The sequence below is a fragment of the Schistocerca serialis genome, chromosome 3, assembly GCF_023864345.2.
Source record: "Schistocerca serialis cubense isolate TAMUIC-IGC-003099 chromosome 3, iqSchSeri2.2, whole genome shotgun sequence".
Taxonomy (NCBI): Eukaryota; Metazoa; Arthropoda; class Insecta; order Orthoptera; family Acrididae; genus Schistocerca; species Schistocerca serialis.
The window spans coordinates 136,803,956-136,825,106 of NC_064640.1; the positions used below are offsets into that span (position 1 = coordinate 136,803,956).

Below are 21,151 nucleotides of genomic sequence, written 5' to 3' on the forward strand. Positions count from 1 at the left end.
CAATGCACCATTCCTTTGCAGGCTGCTTCTTGCTGTTGTGAATGTTATACGTCTGTGGGAACAAAAATAGCTGAAGGTGTAAGACAAGCAGTAGTTGATGACTTCAGCTGTGAAAGTGTCATGTTTCCCAACTTACACTGGTATGGGCTATATCATTTCAATAAGATGTTCCAAAGGAATTAAAAAACAAGTCTCATTGCCAGTACATATTTTATTAATAATTCATCTTCATTTGTTCAGACTGCCAATGATACTGAGATATTACAATATTTGTAAGTAATGTTGATTTAGTCAAATTAAATTATGTAAGTTCACAACTTTTACAGATAAGTATCAAAGTGAAAGAAATCGACAACATCCAAGAAACAACCCTTTCCCAACAGATGGGATTTATACATCACCATTTTTAAAAGTTATCACAACTTTGGTACAAAAGAAGGCTTAATAACTACACAATTTTAAAGCTATTGTTTCAGTAGTATATCAACAATGATAAACCATCTGTACACCTGATGAACAGGATTATTTGTAACTCTGTTTTTATAATAATGTATCTTTTACAGGTAATTTTCTTTGACACAGGTTGTGCTAACACACACACACACACACACACACACACACACACACACACACACAATTATTACATACTATTACATACATATTGGGCAAAAACTTATTCTTACAAAGTAAAAATAGTGTGTGTGTGTTATCACACACACTCACACACACACAGACATATAAATAGACAATGAGAAATTAATGACTAGTTTTATCAAACATTTTGAATTATGTTAAAATGCAAAGTATACTTGAATGTTTTAATTGTACAGAAAAGTAATAACTTCCAGTATAAATAGCTTTCTTAATAAAAAAATACAAGAAAAGTCTGGTAAATATTGTCATTGTTATCTTCATCCTCTTGAAATAAAAAACACTAAAAATATCAAATAAACTGACAATTTCTTACTACAAGTAGTGCATGATTTGTACTTTTAAGACTTATTCTAGGTTATAGTGAAGAACTGTTAAACTGAAAAGTTATGTACACCATTGGTATTTCCTGGAATGAATAAATAGAAAAGCTTCATATTTTTATTGAACTGTAAATCAGTCACAGCGTAAAATTAATATAAGTTTAAAACTGATTGAAATGGCATAGCAGAAAATACTGTAGACAGTGTTCTCACTGAAAACTATTCTGACCTACATGTTCTATAATGTCCACACTTTTTTCTTAATATGTATACTTTTTCTGAGTACCAGTAAATAAAACTTTTGTAAAATTAACTAATATAGATACATCAAGAGCAGGCATTGCCTGCAGGGGGAGTAACTGTTAAAACTAAGTACTTGAAAACAGCCAGAAGTCACACTTTGTATTTTTATTATAAGTAATAACTTTTTATAAATACGAAGTGTGACTTGTGGCTGTTTTCAAGAATTTAATATAGATACCACACATAATTGTAAGTCATGCATATGGAATTCATTATAGGTGCCATAACAGTTTTTATTCAAGGTGATACTTCCTCTTTTTTTATTTGGAGAATAATGTTTGTATTGGGAGGGAGAGAGTGTAGTGAGAGAGATAGAGAGATTACCTAAAAATTGTCAATTGGTACGTAAGGTTAGTTTCGGTACAGGGAGGGAGTGTGGTGAGAGAGATTACCTAAAAATTGTCAACTGGTATGTACGGTTAGTTTCGGTACAGATATTATGTCACAGTTGTCACATTAAGAAAGTAAAAATCTAGTCTCAACTAGATCATAAGTTCTTATTAAATGAAACTAAACTGTATTTCTACTGTGGCAAGGCAGGACACCTGCTGCTTGATGAATAGTGTAAAGAGAACTTTCTGGAATGCTTGCCACACTGTCAACTATTTTGTTAAGGTAGAGATACAGTCTGTTTCTTTCCACTAGACAATGCTTTGAGAGATATGGAGGGAGGTTTTATCCATATGATACTTCCAACATAATGAAGGGAGGCCATTCTCAATTTTCTAGGAGAAGTGTTGAGTCTGTCTGGAAACAATGTGAACTGGAATAATGTTAAACAAGCTTGTGATGATCTTCACCTATAGACTGGTATTCCTTGAGCCCTTCTTTCTTTCAGCTAATACTGGATTCTGAAAACTTCTTGCTGTGCTAAGTGTGAAAGCAGTGTGACAATTTCCCTACTGGTAGTTATGCTGATTAAGTGTTTGTATATGGCTGCCATAAACACTCCAAGAAAACACAGATAAATCTGTTATAAAACTTTACTACTAGGCTAAGACAGATGTTTGAAGGCTATAACAACATTGATGGTGTAACTATATCTATGAGCCTAAATGGTTATTTCACCAAACCAAAAATTTAAATACAACTGTTGAGCAATTTAAGGTGGAATAATAAACCAAAAAGTTAATGATACATGCTGGAAAAGAAATTCTGATTTCTAGAGAAAGCATTATATAGAAGAAGTAAGGAAAGGTGTGTTCAGTCTTATATATTTTACATCTTTTAAACTGGCAAGCACTTTAGAAGCTTCTGTTTAACAATGAAGAATCATCATGTAATTTTCTCTAGCTGATAAATGAAATTATCAGTTCCTAAAGGTCATCAGTTCTCTCAGAAACAATGAAAAATGAATATATTTAAAAGCGGAAGAAGTATTTTTTTGTTGAAATACTGTGCAGTACTGATTTTGATAGTTTTCTGCTATCTATATTGACACAAATTGGAACAGTTTCTTTAGTAATAACCACCTCTCATGACAGTGAAAAACGCCTTGTGGAATCTACATACTTTAATTACAATTGCATTAAAAACCTCAACTCTTTAATTACATAGGGAATCATTTCTGCTCCATAAAAAATGTATATTGTTACTACAGATGTTCTTCATTCTCAGTGCTCTTCCTTTTGTGCTGCCATGATGTAAAGTATTATTTATTATGCTCACTTTTTTGTCTTTCTGACTAATGTAATAACAAAAAGTAAAAACCAAAATTTACACTGTACACACAATTGGTCATTGTTAGAAACTAGCAAACTTGCTGCGAAGCAGCAAAATACATGTAGTTTATGTGTTGATTTATTTATGGTACATACAAGCTATATATCAACTAACAGACAGAAATGAGTATCTTATTCTTGATCTACAAGTTTCACTATAAGCTAGTTATGCTAATTCTTGTGCTATGGAGAAAAGACCCTCAAACTTCGTAACAGTGTGGCAAGCACACTAGCCAGACTCTCTGCTCTGTGTAGCAGTAAAGTTTCTGGGACTTCAGTCATTCCTAAAGCAGATGAGACTGTTTCATTGAACATTTCTGTAACATCTCTAATTTTTACAATAAGATTCCTTGTCTGCAAAGGTGAAGTTGTATGCACAGTCACATCTGAAGCAAGATCAGTCAGCCGTCGTAGGTGGTACAGGCAGTTTGCCAGATTTTCTGTTAGATCCTTTCCAGAAGCATCTGTTGCACTCTTAACAAAAAGTTTTGATGCTGTAACCAACTGCCGTGCTTCGTTTGTGAGTAACTCCTTAGCTGCCTGAAACCTTGCTTCATCCATGCAGGCTCCACCTCCTGCAGCTTGTGCTTTTGAGCACTGTTCTATGACTTCATCCAGCCGCTCTAGTAATCCAACTAATGTTGCATTTGATTTACTGAAGAGTAATTCTCTCATCTGTGGCATATTCCCAGCATTTGATATAATATGGCCATTCCTAAGATATGGAGTGGAAAAATAAGACCTAGGGGTTGTTACCAAAGAATTGTCTGAATGTTCACACCGCACCGCCTTAATAATAGGCACAGGACTGTGTTGTGAAGTCTTGTTTGGTGTGTCCTAAAACATAAAATGGACTGAAGTCAATCATTACAATATGTTTCATACATTTGTAATATTCTAACAGTATTACTGCATGCATGTTTTGATTTGGGCAGTCAAATTAATTTTTATCAAAAGGAGAATTAAATTGTTAAACTGGTAAGATTGTAAGGAGACAGAAAGGGTGGATAGTACTTCAGTAGGTGAAATTTCAATACTGCCGATAAACAAATTAAAAACAGGTAAAAAAATTCCTAGCTTTTGGAATTGCAGGGTCCTTTATCAGGGAATTTTTGGGAAGGATATGCAACTGACTCATGGAGCCTCTTCTGGTCTGATTGGTACATTAACATTTAAGTCAAAAACAAACACATTTATGAGAATAGAATTTGAAGAAAAATAATGACATGTACAAGAGTTAAACAGACAACCAGAAAATTGTTATGTTGCAAGCAACAGAAGTTAAAAATTTGATATAAAAATGATTTTCATAATTATTACTGAGAGAGAAATATTACTGTTGCACATCATTTTCAAATTAATTTTAATATTAGATGGTAAAATCATGAGAGGTAGTAGAAAATAAGCAGTAGGCTACTACAAGATATCTTTATTGGAAAGGCTTTCAAGATAGCACCCCTGTGACAGTCCTTTCAGGTATTTTTTGTTAGGGCACCAAGTAGTGCGGTTTAAACCTTCTATGCAGAACACACAAAGGCTTTGAGAAACATCTATTACCTCCTGTTGTGTGATGCAGTTTGATAAAGACTGTGTGGAGGAGGAGATTTCTTGTTAATTAGTTATTTGTTTCACTAAGTGCCTGCAGAAAATGATTGTCAAAGATTCCAAACAATTTTATGCTCATACTCAATGCTCAGTCACTGTACAACATTGCTATCATAAATGGGACTGAATATGGCATTCAGTATTCAGTTGATGTTATTTACAGCAATTAGTAGCTATGTATAAAAAATCTCTAGAATAGGAATTGCACACCAAAATTATAACCAGTTCACTTTTAGTTACTTTTTCTCTGAAATTTAAATTTTGTAGTATACCCAAAGAATGGTTCTGCTAGCAATTGGGAAGAGAGGGAGAGAAATAGAAAGAGAGAAACAAACATTATTTAAGAGAAAGCTAAAAATATTAATATTTTAATACACAGAGGAAAGCAGTTTATAACAAAAGAGCAGTAAAACATTCTATTCTTCCAACATAAATTCCAAAATTATACAAACCTGGCAGAGTACAGGTGTGGGTGAAAGCTTTTTGTGAGGTAACCATGCATTCTGGGGAGGCTTGTGGTTGGGACTGTCATTTCGAGGAGGCAGCAGTGGTGGAGGACTCTCTTCTCTTTGTAGATCCCGATTTGTTAATGAGTTTAGTTCTGGTGGGATGCTTGGCTGCTTCAAATGATCGGCAGATTTTGGCGGTCTTGCAGGTGGTTTGGACATATCATGGCCATTTCTTGGTGGTGGTCGAATAGTATCTTCTGTGTTTGCATTCTTTTGTGGACTTGCTTTCTTTTTTCCACAACAAGAGAAACTCTTGCAATTTATAGTGGCATATTCAATTGTTCTCATACTCTTTTTGGATGCATCAATGAAATTTGAGGAATCAGTATGCTGTGTCATTGTTAGAAAATCTTTTTCATGACTCTTTTCATCTGATGGTTGTCCCTCATTGGGAATTTCATTCTGATATTTCAAAATTGGTTTATCATCCTGAAAATTCAAAAGCCAATATACTATTTTGACATGCACTAAAAGCTGCATGGCCTTACAGAACATAAAGCTGCATATTTTTTGAACATTCACACAAGTATTAGAGCTAAAATGTTCAGTTCATATTTGTGAATTATAAGTTTCTTTATAGTACTGTGTTTACTGAATCAAAGACTTCCAAGCATTAACAAATTGTAAAACAAAGCTGAAAGAATGATACCAGGATTAATGCACCAGCGAACCTGCTTAAGATAAATGTGTGCACACTCTCTAGTGCATGCACACAACTCACTTTCACACTCTCCCAATCTCCCTCCCACCCCCAAAGCCCTCCCCTCCTCTCTGCTTAAGTTCATGCTCAAAATAACAAAACTATTTATACTAAAGAGATTATAGAATTATTAAACCTTTTGTATTAATTTTTTGACTGTTACTGTTCCTGAAACTACTAGTACTACTACTACTACTACTACTAATAATAATAATAATAATAATAATAATTACAGCCGTTAACTTATAAGAATGCGGGAGAGCAGGAGGGAGGGAGCAGACAAGCAGTAGCAATATGTAGTGTATCACATGCTGCACCAACTCATCAGCTAATACTATCAGTTGCCAATATTATCTGCCATGTATTATTCTAAATTTACATACAAGATTTAACCTTGATCTTCATGTTATGCATGTATGTTGATGGATATTTAGCTACTGTGGGTGAAATAGCTCCATTATGGGTGGAATACAGGGAAAACAACAAATTTAATGTGAACAACTAAGAGAAACAACTTTGTGTGTGTGTATTAGCTTGATGGGGAGTTTCAGAAGCAGGAACTACATGGCTGACGTCCTTCTGTATCCTTCCCCAATCTAATGGTCTCATTCCCCAAATCAACCAACCAACCAACCAACCAACCAAAGTATTCTCTGTCTTGTGCAGAATGCATAATGGAATAGTGCATATGTTTTAGAAACCCCTGATGAACATGCAAATGGCAGACATGGATGTATCGATGTGTACAGTAACACCCATGTCTGGCAAGGGTGTGTGTGGCAGTGTGGCAGGGACGCCAATCATATCACAGACCAGTCACTCGAAATTCTGTTGGGGGCCAATATGAGGATGCCCAGTTGCTAGCTTGCTCTCAGTTTTTCTTTTGCTGACTGCTGTACTCCAACTTGACCTAAACAAAGTGAACTAACACTGCCACTACTGTTTACTTGGACTGGATTGGACTTCTGGTTGAAGAGTGATTGCAATGCTTTCCGATTTACAGCATGACTAGAATGATGGGTCTGTTATCTGCTTTCTTTAACCTGGTGTAATATTTCAATATAGAACTTTTATTTAACGAATGTGTGGTTTCCACTACCATAATATTTATTTGGAACTGGGTGTAACATTATAATATACACATGCACACCTAAGTAGTCATGCCTGGATCTATATTTATTTAAATTGGGGACTATTATTGTTTGATTTTGTTGACTAATGGAGAATTTAATCTGTTGTTACAGAATGCTAAATTTGTGTCCAATAAAGGTTTGTCGAACCTAAAGAGAGGTTACAATATCTGCCTTATCAGCCACAAACTGCACCAACATGGCAACTACAAATATATTGCAGATGTTCTATATTACAAATAAGCACGCCACTTGTTCTAAATGGAATATATATGCAACTTTATTAAACAGACTACATTTTCAAGTATCTTGGGATTGCATTTACTGCCATTAATATTCATGTACAAGCATAAGGAGATGGCACTATGTGGGACAATGTTTTTTTTTTTAATGGAGGTTTCTATCATTGTAAGAGGTTCACATGAAAAAATATTTAATGACAGAATTGTGCATCTGTATCTACAGATTGAACTCTTAACAGCTGTTTGTTACTTACCTTCATCAAAGTAGTGGGTATGTCATTGCCATTTACAGGAGGTGGTGGTATGATGAAAGACATTATTTCTTCAGGAGTGAGTTCAGTAGATCCAGTAGCCTGGTGACTTGGGGGTGGGACTGTCACTGAGGCCAGAAAAGCTTCCAAATCCAAATTTAAATCTAGGTCTGGAAGCAACTCTTCATTCTGTCCAGAATGTATGGTATCTGACATACTGGAGTTCGAAAGCACTTCTATGCTTCCTTCTTTATTTGAGTAATCACCTGAAACAATTGTTGTGATTGAATTTTGCTGAGAAACTTCAAAAAAATTTTCAAGGTATGCATTGTGTTTTTTAAGGGAACACACTAATATTACTCCCTTGACAACAGCATAACAACTTTGCAAAACTTAAGAATATATGAAGTTCAAATGATTAAAAAAGTACAGGCTGATTTTTTTCAGTAGACAACTATTAAACTTACCAAGAAAAGAATCATTGTGGGTCCGTAGATTTGAACACTTGTTTCTATTGTTTATTCTTTGTTCTCTTATTTGTAATTCTGTTTCAAGTGGTGAATGATCAGCAAATGGAGTTGGTGGAAGGCTCAGATGTGGCAACAGTGTATTAGCTCCCTCATGTGTAAGCTGTGGGGTAAATATAAAAATTAGTTCATTTGTGTAATATACCATTTGCTTTGCACTCTCAGGCATTACACAGTGTTGCACGAGCTGCAATACAACACACACACACACACACACACACACACACACACACACACACACACACACAGAGAGAGAGAGAGAGAGAGAGAGAGAGAGAGAGAGAGAGAGAGAGAGAGGTAGTCTTTATGTTAATATACAAATAATTTTAGTATAGAATTAATGTTTACCTCATCTGGTGTAATTGGTGGTGGTATCATTGTTAGGTCAATAATATCAGGATCCAGGTATAATGTACCTTCTGCAAAATTGTATGGGAGTGTATTGTCTTCTTGCAAGCGTTTAAGTAAATCCTGCAGAAAAAGACACATGAAAATCAGTCTACAAAATGTTTGAGACATTCAGAAATATTAGTACTGAAGTACTGTAATAATGAAATAAAATAACTATAAGCAATTTCTTACAGAAGGAAAGAGAAATGTTGTAAAGCTACAAGCGATTTCATAATACCATGTCTGCAAGTACATCATTATTAAACTCACAGTGTGACTTTACGCTTCTTAATGGGGGTTAGTAGGAGCAGAGGGATCAGAAGAAGTTGGCTGATATTGACTAGTTTCTGTCCAGAGCCAACTTCTGTTAGGAAACAATACTAATTCACAGTAGCACTGTATAGTAATATTTTGCATACAAAATGAATATTTCTCTTGGTGGCATAGAGTGCACTGTTTTGAAACTTACTGGAAAATTAAAACAGTCTTCTACAACTCAAGGAACATGTACTCTCTCACTCAATAATGTTATTATTAGCAAATATTGAGCTAGACTCGTCTAAACTAAAATGGTAAATATTTGATATTAACAAACCTATATCCAGTGACTGGGTGCAGTCATGCGAGTAAGATCTGTAGTAATGATGAATTCATTTATCACATTGCACATAAATGATGACAATACAAATAATTTCAAAACTAATTTTCTTCAAACAGCAATCAGCATAATTGTTCTTTGTATCTGATAAATTATGCTTTTAATGTTTTCAAAATATTCTGTTAGACAGACCCCTCAGAACATGAGGTACAACAAAGTGCTTTCAGATCATTTAGCAAGTTAATTAGCACCTCTCATGGCTCTGTACATGTAACATAACTTAATACACCTCATGGGGGTGCTGGAAGCAGATACAAGTAGTCCCTGCCTCCCAAATACATGAGCTGGCAGAACATAAATCAGATTTTTGCCTGTATATTTGCAAAATTAGAGGTGATACATGGAAGTAATGATGGCTTAAATGCTCTTATACATTTAAAACTGAAATCTTGTAGCTACAAATTCCAAAATTCCAAATGGCTAAAACTGTGTGATGTACTGGGACTTGAACCTGGAACCTTACCTTTTACAGGCAATGCTCTTATAGACTGTGTAGTTTAATATGACATTTCATTAGGGATTGCCAGGGTACACTCTTAGACTCTTTGAGAAATGGAAGATACTCACATGACTAGAGAGAGAAAAAACTATTATTTTAAGTCTCTTGAACTAGCTAGAGTGGAGCAAAACAATGTAGCTATGCTTCTGTTTATGCAGAGCCAAGAACATACACAGGAGTTGCACCTCCTGTGTGCATGAGTGATGAAAGAAAGTAGTCATTTGCTTTGGTGGACATGTTATTCCTTGCAGTTGCTGATGGAAGGTTTTATGGTGGACTGCAAGGAATAACCAAAGAGCCAGCATTAGCAATGAATGTTATTTAAAATGTAATGCATTGAACATACACTATTGTATATGAAACAGAGATAAGGAGGAGACTGGTGCTCATTGTAAAATACATCGTATTGATCGTTAATTTGACAGTATATGGTAAAAATTATGGAAATCTGTTTAGGGCACTTTACATTGTTTGAGGAGAGAAATAAGCTTGTTTTCCAGCTAATTCATAAAATCTTTGAAGAAGAGGAACTGAGAACAGTGATTATTAACTGGGACTGAATAGCATGACCAGCTCAACAAGATAAATTTATGGGCGACTGTAGTATCCATAAGATATTAACAAACAAATCAGATCTACAAAACTCATGCTATTCCAGGACGACGTATGTAGCTTGTAGGTTCAATGCCTCCCTCTGAGCACTAGGCACATGGCAACTAAGCTAGCCAGACACAACCTACAACCCGATTTTACAGCTTCACTTTGGTGAGTACCCCTCTCCTACATTACAGACTTCTCAGACGCTCTCTAGCATAACTTTCTTGACCAGATCTCCTGGAAGAAAGGTACATGTGAGAGATTTTCATTTCTTACTGATGTGCTCAAGCTGCACAATATCTAATCAATAATTACTTCAATATTTATATTTACATTTAAACTGTGACATATGCTTAGTACAACCATTAAAAATCCTTAAAATCTTTAACTTACCTGAACACTGTGGTCACTTGTGTGAAACCCTATAGGTAACAGGTTATCTGGACTGTGCAGTCCAAAACTTGATCCGCTGGCTGTCAAAACAGAGTTGGAATGATAACCTAAATGCTCCTTGCCTATAAAGAAAAAGAAATCCTTATCTAAAGGATGGTGGTGAAGGCAGAAGGAGAGAGATACTAATGAGTCTGATGAGAAATTGTTTGTTTGCTAATTTCATGTTATCAAGAAAGACTAATTCTTAAATTTAACAACTGTAGAAAGTATTTCAATGAAAAAAGTAAATTCCATCATATCTGATAATTTCGTATGCGACCCATAACACACATTTATAAGTTGATCATCAATCTTCCTCTGCCCATAAGAAGTAAGAAGATACCTGACATCAGACAGAAAGTATTATGGGGCATGTTGATCATAAAAGTTTACTCTAGAAGTTCTTAAAACCACAAACTGCAAATAATTTTAGCAACATTTGCAAAAATCAAAGAACTGAAATAAATTCTCACCTTGAAGCACATTTTTGTTTTAGCCATGTTGGTTATTTATGATTGTTTGTAACATAATTCTTCCTCTTCTAGTTTTTCTTCAGACTAACACTACAATTTGGACCAAACAACTCTCAAATTTTTATTAATAAATTGTCTGTTTGGGACTGTATTATTAAATAAATTACCTTTTTAATTGTGATTGCTGAATAGTTACTACAAAAATCATGTCTAAAATTATTAAATTAATTAAGCTGAAAAGTTTGGTTAAATTTTGCAAGAATGGGAAAATAATGTGTCCACAGCCTGAAAGAGTGAAGCATTTTAGCTGCTGATAGGTGTACATAAACCATGTTGTAGGTAACTACAATAGGATATTGTAAAAAGAATATGGAACATGGTTCAAGCTTTATGTCTGTGATATTATCTGGCCAACAGGATTTGAGTATCTCACTGAATGTGCCATGTGTGGAGTTTGGTTATGCATCCAAGTGCACATAAGTGCAGTAAGAATTTGTGACCACCATAGGCATGTTTTCTGTCAGGATGACTCGCAGGACAGCACGGTGCTGAAAAAGAATATGGTTGTAGGGATAATAAAAATTCAAGCATTAGATCAGAGATAACATATGCCTAAAAGTAGAATTGCTATAACCCTGTGCTCAACACCTGGATACGTGCTACGGCTCCAAGTCACCAGCGTGCTACATTTCAAACAGTCTGCCAATGGCAGTTGCACAGGTCAGCTATCAGAGGCTGCCTGTGGTGGATCACAAGTCTAATGTGGATGGCATGCCCTCCTCTATATAAAGACAGTGTAGCCGGCACTCTCTCTCAAATTGTGTTCTACTGCTTATTGTACCATTCACCTTTGTCGTGTATTTGAATGTGGATAAATACACTTTTGTTCTTAGTGGCCACACTACTGGTTGTAGCTAGCATTATGACACAATTGGCAACAAGTGTGGTGCTCACTTCCATGTGCTCGGTCTATTTGACTGTTTGTCAGTTGTCATGCCAATGGAAGCAGTGATCAAATCTGTCTTGAGCAGCAGCAGGCTCTTATGGTTGCTATCATGAATTTTTTGGCTACATTGACTATGCAGGCTTCTACACCATCAGCATACCTTCCACCTTTTCTCCCTTATGATGATATGGTCAAAGACTGGGAGGCTTATGAGAAGCAGCTTCGGCAGCACTTCCTAACTTTTGGTATAACGGATATAAACATGTGTAGGGCTTTGTTCCTTTCTTCCTTTTTTAGTTTTCCCCTTGAATCTACTAGCTGTTGTGCCACTTAGCCTCACTCCAGGAACTGGCATCACTTTCATCCCATGGAATGTGTAAGTTGTCCAGTTATTACTGTATGTAAACAAATATCATTGCAGTCTGTGTCAAGTTCTCTTGTCAGAAACAGCCCCACCAGTCCAACCAGGCTTCGACAGCTGAACTCCATGACCTTAGTTGCAAATGTCAGTTTGTTACTGTTGCTCATCATGATTCCTAAGCAGATTTTATGGTCCATGATGCCAGCATTCAGTTGCCTTCTGACAAGGAGGTATATCAATGTGCACTGCAGCACAAGAACCCATCCTCAGCAGAAGGGTTAAATAGTGCTCAGTCTTTCAAAATGTCTTGTGTTGCTAGTGATCAAATTGAGGCTTGGTGTGACACTGCCACAGTGGCTCCTGTTTCTGATCATCGAATGTCAGTTATTGAGTGGAGGGCCACGTGGCAGCCATACAAACATGACCTCTGTACTGCACTGAACAGTGACATGGCAAACAATAATCACAGCAGTGGCAGAGCTCCCATCTTGCCCATACTGTTTCGTGAAACATGTCAGGGCAACTTGCAACATCTGTAGTAAAAAAGGGCAAGTAGTGTCTGGGTGTCATTCCCAGTCCTCTCTTGCAGATATGGACATGGTTGTTGACTGTGTGTCTCCAGTGCTTACAAATAATAAGAAACTGTTTATTGAAGTGTGAGTGATGGAAAAAGTACTCCAACTACAAGTGGGCATGGGTGCAGCACTGACGCTGCTGAACTCACAAACTTTTGTGGACTTGGGATTTCTGGCATTGTCTCTGGTTACTTGACATTTGGTGAGTTACAACATGCAGCATTTCCCAATTTTGGGGCAGTTTACAGCTCCCACTGTGTATAAATCTGTGGTTCACTCCTTGACTTTTCTGGTAGTGGATGATGCTGCCACTGAAAATTTGTTAGGTCTGAATACTTTCAATGCTTTTGGTTTTTCAATTGTGGATGTGGTGCACCTCATTTCTGACCAGGTGCCTTACGAGTAATTAGATTCTCTGTGTTCTGAGTTGTCATCTCTTTATTCAGATGGGCTAGGTTGTGCCACTAACATTATGGCCCACCTTACCCTGAAACCTAATGTCCAGCTGTGCTTTTTCCATGTGCACCCTATTCCAGTGGCCTTGCGTGATCATGTGAAATCAAAATTCAACAGGCTCATGTTGTTGGAGTCATACAGCCTATTACATCAAGTTAGTTGTCTACCACCCTCATGATTGTTAAAAAAGAAAATGATCAGCTTCACCTCTGTGGTAACTTTAAAGTTTCCATTAATGTTCAATCTATCATTGACACCTGCCCTTTGTCCTGTCAGGATGAGTTATTGTACAAGCTCACCAGCGACCATTTTTCTCAAACTGATTTATCTGAAGCCTATTTACAGGTTCCTGTGGATGGGGGATTTGAAAAGGCTCATTAACAGACCCTTTGGGTTTTACCAATATCAGCATCTCCCATTCAGTGTGATTTTGCAGCATTTTTTTTGGAGCAACTGATGGTGTCAATTTCAGGGTGCATCAACTATCTTGATGACATTACTGTAATGGGTGCATCCATGGAAGGGCATTATGCACCTAGTTACTAAGGGGTTAAAGTGCAACTTGGCCAAGTCACAATTTTTTCCACCATCCATTGTGTATTCATGGTTTTTAGGTATTCTGGGGATGTTGTAAAGCCTTTATGTCGTCATTTAACTACTGCCACAGCCCTGCTTTGCTCTTATGATGTCAAAAGAACTCCAAGCATTTTTACAGAAAATTACCTACTATCAAAAATTCATTCTGGGAGCGACCATGTTGGCCCATCCTAACCATGAATTACTCCACAAGGACATTCTTTTTTGGTGGATGCTGGCCTACAAGTACATGTTCATATTTTTGAAATCTAAATTGCATTCTGCTCCTTGTTTGGTTATCTTCCATCCTGGCCACCATCTAATCTTGGCTACAGATGCCTCTCAGTATGGCTTTGGGTCTGTTCTTGCACATTGGTGTGAGGGTGGTTCTGAACATCTGATAGCTTATGCATAAAAAATACTTAGCTCTGCTCAGCAGCACAACTTCCATGTTGAAAAGGAAGCACTTGGTTATTGTACACACCCTCAAGAAGTTTATGTATTCTTGTATGGGTCTAAGTTCCATGTCATTACAAACCACAAGCCCTTGGGTTCGTTGTTTAATCCTACTGCTTTGTTCCCTGACAAAGCAATATATCACCTACAGTGTTGGGCCTTGTACCGCTAAAAATATGAAATACGTTTTTAGTGGTACCACACAGCACACCAATGGTGATGCGCTGTACCTGTCCCAACTGAGCCGGATCCTACTTTTGATCAGGATGAGCTCCTTTGTTTTTACTCAGATGTTGAAGTGCAACATTAAGTGAAAAGACTTCCTATTATAGGCTCCCATATAACAGCTGCTGTTGCTGCCAATCCAGTTTTGTGTGCCTCTGAGCAGGGATTCTGATCCATTATGTAACTATTTGCCACCCTTCAGTGGCATGTGCTTCAGCTCCTACGTCTAGACATTGGGGGTTCTCTTTGTACCAAGTCTTTGGCCGACTGAGACATGTTTTAGCTGGAACGGAAAGATTTAGGTGTTCCTTTTTCCCATGCGACATTCGAGAGTGGAATGGTAGAGAAGTAGTATGAAAATGGTTCGGTGAACCCTTTGCCTGGCACTTAAGTGTGAATTGCAGAGTAACCATATAGATGTAGATGTAGAACACTGACAGTGACATTGTGTCTCAGGGTTGTGGCCTACTCTCAGTGTGCTATGCAACAGACAGTGCCACAGGCAATGCTCTCTCCTTGGCCTGTACAGCAGTGTTCATTGGAACACGTCAATGTTGATTTTGCAGGATCATTCCTCAATTCTTATTGGTTGTTGGTTGTCTATCCTTTCTCAAAATTTCCATAGTTATCCACTGTCCTTCAATGTCAGCCATGGCTATGGTTCAGGTCCTCTCAAAACTTTTTCCAATTGAAGGATTGCCTTATATGCTTGTGACAGATAATGATACACAGTTTGTGCCTCAGATCTTCTGTGACTTCTGTGCACATCAAGGCATTCACCATGTAACTGCTCCTCCTTCCCACCCCCCCAATCTAATGGTGAGGCAGCACATCCTGTCTGCATATTCAAGGTTCAAATGAAGAAGTACATCATGGACTCTTTCACAGATGATGCCTTGACATGCTACTTGAGTTCCTACAGGTTTATGCCAGTGGGGGATAGGAATCTGGCTCGGATGCTCCATGGTCATCAGCCATGCACCCTCCTGCACTTGGTCACGCTACACCACTAATGTCCAATGACACGGCCCTCTTCACGCTTCTGGCTCTGCGATCTGGGTTTGGGGTTTGGCTACCAACTGAAGCAGATTCTGGTTACAGTCTATGGCTGCCTTGGCCACCACGTCTGTATTGTGTGCACCAGTGAGGGGTTGGTGGTTCACCACCACAATCAGCTGCATCCTCACACAATGGCAAAGGCCGTGGGTCCAACACTGCTGCCTTTGTCTCCTCCCTCAGTACCTTTCCTGGCCTAATGGGACATCTCTGCTGCAGGGAAGGACCCATCCTCCTTGTGGATGTTGCCATCTCCTGTCTCTCCTTCAGGATCTGGTGCCCTGATGCATGCTGCTGGCCCTTCCCATGATGCCACTTGCACTTCCGCCACCAGCTGGGCTGGTGCTGTCAGGTCCTTTGTCACTGTCTTACTCAGTACCGCCACCCAAGGGGGCAACAATTTCACCATTGGCACAATTCCACTATGTTGATGGCCAAGACATTGAGTTACTGCCAACCCCATGATCGCTGGTCCACCTTTATGGTACTTCATGTGGAGGCAGTCACCACACTTGTCTGTGGGCATGCCATTTCTGCCCCTACTCACCTCTTTCAGGCCAGAATCTTCTTCCCCTGCCACTGTCATAACCTGTGGCATCTGCTGCAGAGGCCATGGATGCATCACCAGTTGCCCTAACACCAACATCAGAGGACTGCCCTTTCCCCAAGAGTGCAGGGGTGCTATAACCCTGTACGAAACATCTGGATACACACCATGGCATCAGGCCGCCTGCACGTTACACTTCAAATAGTCTGCCAACAGCAGCTGTGTGGGCTAGCCACCAGAGGTCACCTGTGATGGGTCAGAAGACTAGTACCACTTTTTCATACGTGCACCTATGTCAACAGTCAGCAATGGTCTTGTGATATGGAAATGTTAGGGAAGCACCAAACACAAACATTACTTTTATACACACAAGAAATAAGCTCACACGGACTGCCAGACACTTAAGTATACTGTCCAAACCAACTGTCAAGAGATTCTTGTCAGCTATTGCAGTTAACAAATTTGTCAATAACAGAAAATGGTGTCCAGGAACTTCAGAAAACTTGGTGTTGTGCTATTCAAACGTTTCTGTTGACTATACGATATTCAAGGGCGTCAGCCTCATGTTACAAACAAATAATGTACACTATGAATAAACTGAAGATGTATAATTAAAGTCAAAATATCATTATGTATTTCTTTAGCTGCAGTCACAAAAGAACCTGTGAGATGGTACATGACTAGTAACAGAAGTTGTGTTTATTATTATAGACATTCCTCATGGCCATTCATGAACTTTCTTCAATATAGGACTGTATTATGAAGTACAGTTTTAAGTTACTATTGGTTTCTCAAAGATTCATTTCCATGACTAAACTTGCGGGACTGATTTATAGCCTAGCTTCCAATTATACGAAAATTTAAAAAAAATTAAAAAATGGGCTTTAATAACCCATTCTTAAAATATTCATTATTTACTCACACAAAATACCAGTGCATTTAATTATTTATATTATTACTTACTTTTGGTAATATATGCAAAAATAAATGTTTTATATACATACCAGACAGTGGCCGGTGTGATGGACTGTTTGTAGGAGTACTCATAGAATCTGTATCACTCTCAGATGGTTCATTGTCTCCTAAATCTATATTTCTCACTGCATCATTTACTTCATCTGAGATGAGCTTCTGTCCCTATTAAAAATCATTGACATGATGATATACAAATATCACGGCTAGCATACACCATAAGTAAACTTTGGGGGAGGGGATGATGAATTACATGGCATTATTATTTCTATAATATGCATTGAAGCTTCCTCTATTTAAAACTTGGTAATAATAATAATAATAATAATAATAATAATAAATAATTTATTAGTTCGATGTACTGCATCCCAGTAGGAAGATGACACCAATTTTGGTGGCCCACAAAGTATAGACAACACAAACAGTGTGCAGCAATTGAGCAACCCTCCAAATGCAACAACAGAAGAATCATATGGGCTAGCTAATATGGCCTTCAGACTGCCTTAAAGCGGTGACAGTCTCACTCTGGACTTCACTTGTAACTATACCAGGCTGACTTCGTCTTCAATGTTTTTCCCTACATATATGAATTACTGGAATCTAAATCATTCTCTGGCTGATGAACTATTGCTTTTGGACACAGTTTATAAATGAAGTACTTGGACTTGTTTTCCTGACTGTGTATGGCAACTTGGCTGTAGACTGAAATTTGACTTTCAACCGTTACATGGTCTATTACTGTTATGACCCTATACCTGCAATAAATTGCGCTTATATTACAAATATAAAACGAGTGATGAAGATAAACGATTCTGAATGTGTACAGAATCAGTTTACACATGGAAGCCATTCTAGTAGCATTAATACAAATACAAGAGTGGCGGCATCAGCAGCAACTGGAATTATTACAACAGCTACACCTGTGAAAGCTGAAAGTCTTACTGGAGCACAGCACATTGGTAGTGCAGCCACATCCTCCACTATTCACTCCATTGAAACTAGATGAGGAAGTATTAGATAGAAACACTGAGAGACTGAAATGCCACTTTGGAGGTTTTTGGGTGATGGATCCAGAACTATAACACTATTTCTTTTGATCATGATTTAATCTAGATATGTTGCACCTTCACAGAAAACTGAACCCATTGTCTTATCCGAGTATGTTATCACTTGCTGATATTTGTAGTTTACTTAAGTTCTCATTTTGGTAGACTTAGAAAAAACCCACTTATTTGTAATTAAGCTTCAGTTCCAACAATGTAGAGAGATGCAGCTGTTGTGTAGCTGAATGGCTTTAACTGCCATCATTTATTCACATGAGCAAATGAGCAGCATTAGACTTCTCACACCAATCCTTTAATATACAATATATTCACCTCAGATGACAAGGCTTAAATAGTAACATTAAAACTGCCAATACCAACTTTAGAATATGTACTCATGCTGACCTAGCATTCAAACTGTCACGAACAGCAGAACAATAAACATCAGAGAAGTTTGAAATAGCCTCCCCTTGTTCGATTCCATGTAGTAATTAAACTAACTGATCAACAGTTTTTCATCATTACAAATAGTATCATTCAAACCAGACAAGTTTTTACCTTTCAAAAGCAATTAGTAAGTGTTTTAAAACCAAGCAGTGTTATTTTTCCATTTTCACCTTCAAGTTCAGGCTGAGTATTTACAAGATCTAGATATTTTAGTATTTTACTGCTTTTTTGTCAAAAATACTTCAGTAAACAAGACCAATATGAATACCCACAGAGGCAAGCTATATTAATATATGTTGTAATAACCACAGAAATATAATAGCTGCAAATTTTAGCCATTCCCTTAAGCTGTAACTAGTATCATCTTATCATCATGTAGCTGTAGACATGACAACAGCCCCTCAGGCTTTCAGAGTCTACACCACAACCATTCCCTATTACTTTTTCAATCAGGAATGTACCTATATGAAAATTCCTGGCAGATTAAAACTGTGTGCCAGGCTGGGACTAACTCAAGACCTTCGTCTTTTACCAGCAAGTGCTCTACCGGATGAGTTACCAAAGCACGATTCACAACCAGTGCTCACAGCTTTCTCCTGGAAGAAAGGATGTTGTGAAGATGTGGCTTAGTGACACTCTGGGGAATACTTATAGAATGAAATTTTCACTCTGGAACAGAGTGTGCACTGATATGAAGCTTCCTGGCAGATCAGAACTGTGTAACTATATGTTTACTGGTAGACATAGGTGCTGTGGTCTCCTTAATAAATGTTGAAACTTAATAGTTGTTTAAGCTCCCCATCACCACAGATGGGTAACAGGTGCCTCCTCTGTCACAGTACACAAACAATTCATTTCAAGTAAGTCAATTAGAGATTAACAGTTTTAGTGGTTGATTCTCAAGAAACAGAAAATATTTTTGGTTTCTTTATTTAGGGTACCATAAATTTCATCTCAGTTTAAGCAACAAGTATGCTTCAACTATTATCATGGGTTTAATTGCATTAATAACTACCAGGCACACATAACAATGAAGCATTCAGCAGTGTCGCACTTCTGTTCCACTCACTCAGTGCGAGTTTTGTAAAGGCCTCTGTGGTGACTTAAGTGTACAATTAACACAATCTGTAACAGACTCATAACCAATTTATCAACTTGAGGAACTGTTGTGTAAACTAGAAAGATAGTGAGTGGAGCTGTTGATGCTAGAAAGTGGAGTGTCAAGTGGAGAAATTGGAACATTTCTGACATGTTCTTCCATTTGAGTTCAACAGAGGGGTGAGAGCAGGGGAGACAGCCAGAAACATTTGCACCATGCATGGGGATAATGCCATTGGACAGAACACAGCAAAAAATGGTTTTCTCATTTTAAGGAGGATCGTTTTGACATTAGTGACTCTCCATGTTCAGGAAGACCTTTGGAGTTTGAGAAGATCGTTTAAACACGTTAATACACAATGACCCACATCAGTGTGCTCGAGAACTGGCAAATGTGATGAACTGTGATCATTCCACCAGCATGTGACATTTGCATGGAATGGGGATGGCTCAAAATTGGGTGTATGGGTACCACATGCTCCGAGCCAAAATCACAAAAGTCAGTGGGTGGCCATATGTGCATCTCTACTTGCTCATCATCAATTGGCTCATGAAGAAAACTGACCAATCCTATCCTTTGTCATCACTGGTGATAAGAAATGATGTCTTTATGTTGACATAAGAAAAAGAAAGGAGTGGTTAAGCCCAAACAAAGCAGCAACTCCCTGAAAAAAGACTTGTGTGCATCCACGAAAGATAATGTTATGCATCTGGTGGAACAGCTACTCTGTGGGGCACTATGAATTGCTTCCCAGAGGTGTAACCATCACTGCTGACGTCTATTGTAAACAACTGAGACATCTTGAAGACACAATCCAAGAACAATGACCAGGAAGACTGCACTAACTTATGCTACTCCATGATAACACCTGCCCGCAGTCTGCTAGACTGACAAAGACGCTATACAGGAGTTGGGTTGGTAAGTCATTATCCATCCACCTTATTCACCTGATCTTGCACACTTAGATTTTCACCTTTTCTGTTTTCTATCAAAAAACAAATAGTGAAGGAGAATATTTTACTGATGGCTAAAGACTCTGTTACATGAATGGAAAAACACTACTAACATATGCACCAACCCAATATTTATAATTACCATTAAATGACAAATCCCAAAAAATTATGGTCATTGAACCCCTTTTTGACTACATAATGTAAGATATTGCCATTCGGTATTGCCACTACTCCTGCCATCTTCCATTAACATAGCCAGTCCCAGTGTCTGCCATTATTTGGACAATGTAACTCTTACAGACAAAACCAGGTAGAAATACCGGGGCAATATAGAGGTCCCTCTCATTTAGTTGGAAGTAGCAGGTGCAAAAGAAATCGAATATCTGTGTCATACCTTGAGTAAAGATGTAATAAAACCAGTTCCACAA

General features: G+C 37.7%; 1 protein-coding gene across 1 annotated transcript in view; it reads right to left on the reverse strand.

Moving 5' to 3' along the window:
• Window positions 1-204: 204 nt before the first annotated feature.
• LOC126469840 (uncharacterized) overlaps window positions 205-21,151 on the reverse strand; it is a 314,945-nt gene continuing 293,998 nt past the window's right edge. Inside the window, exons 18-24 of the mRNA XM_050097134.1 lie at window positions 17,214-17,346; window positions 10,500-10,621; window positions 8,311-8,433; window positions 7,903-8,065; window positions 7,439-7,701; window positions 5,056-5,541; window positions 205-3,835 (exon numbers count right to left, since the gene is read on the reverse strand). Of these exons, the coding sequence (XP_049953091.1) occupies window positions 3,182-3,835; window positions 5,056-5,541; window positions 7,439-7,701; window positions 7,903-8,065; window positions 8,311-8,433; window positions 10,500-10,621; window positions 17,214-17,346 (1,944 nt within the window). The 3' untranslated portion in view covers window positions 205-3,181. The remainder of the gene's footprint in view (window positions 3,836-5,055; window positions 5,542-7,438; window positions 7,702-7,902; window positions 8,066-8,310; window positions 8,434-10,499; window positions 10,622-17,213; window positions 17,347-21,151) is intronic.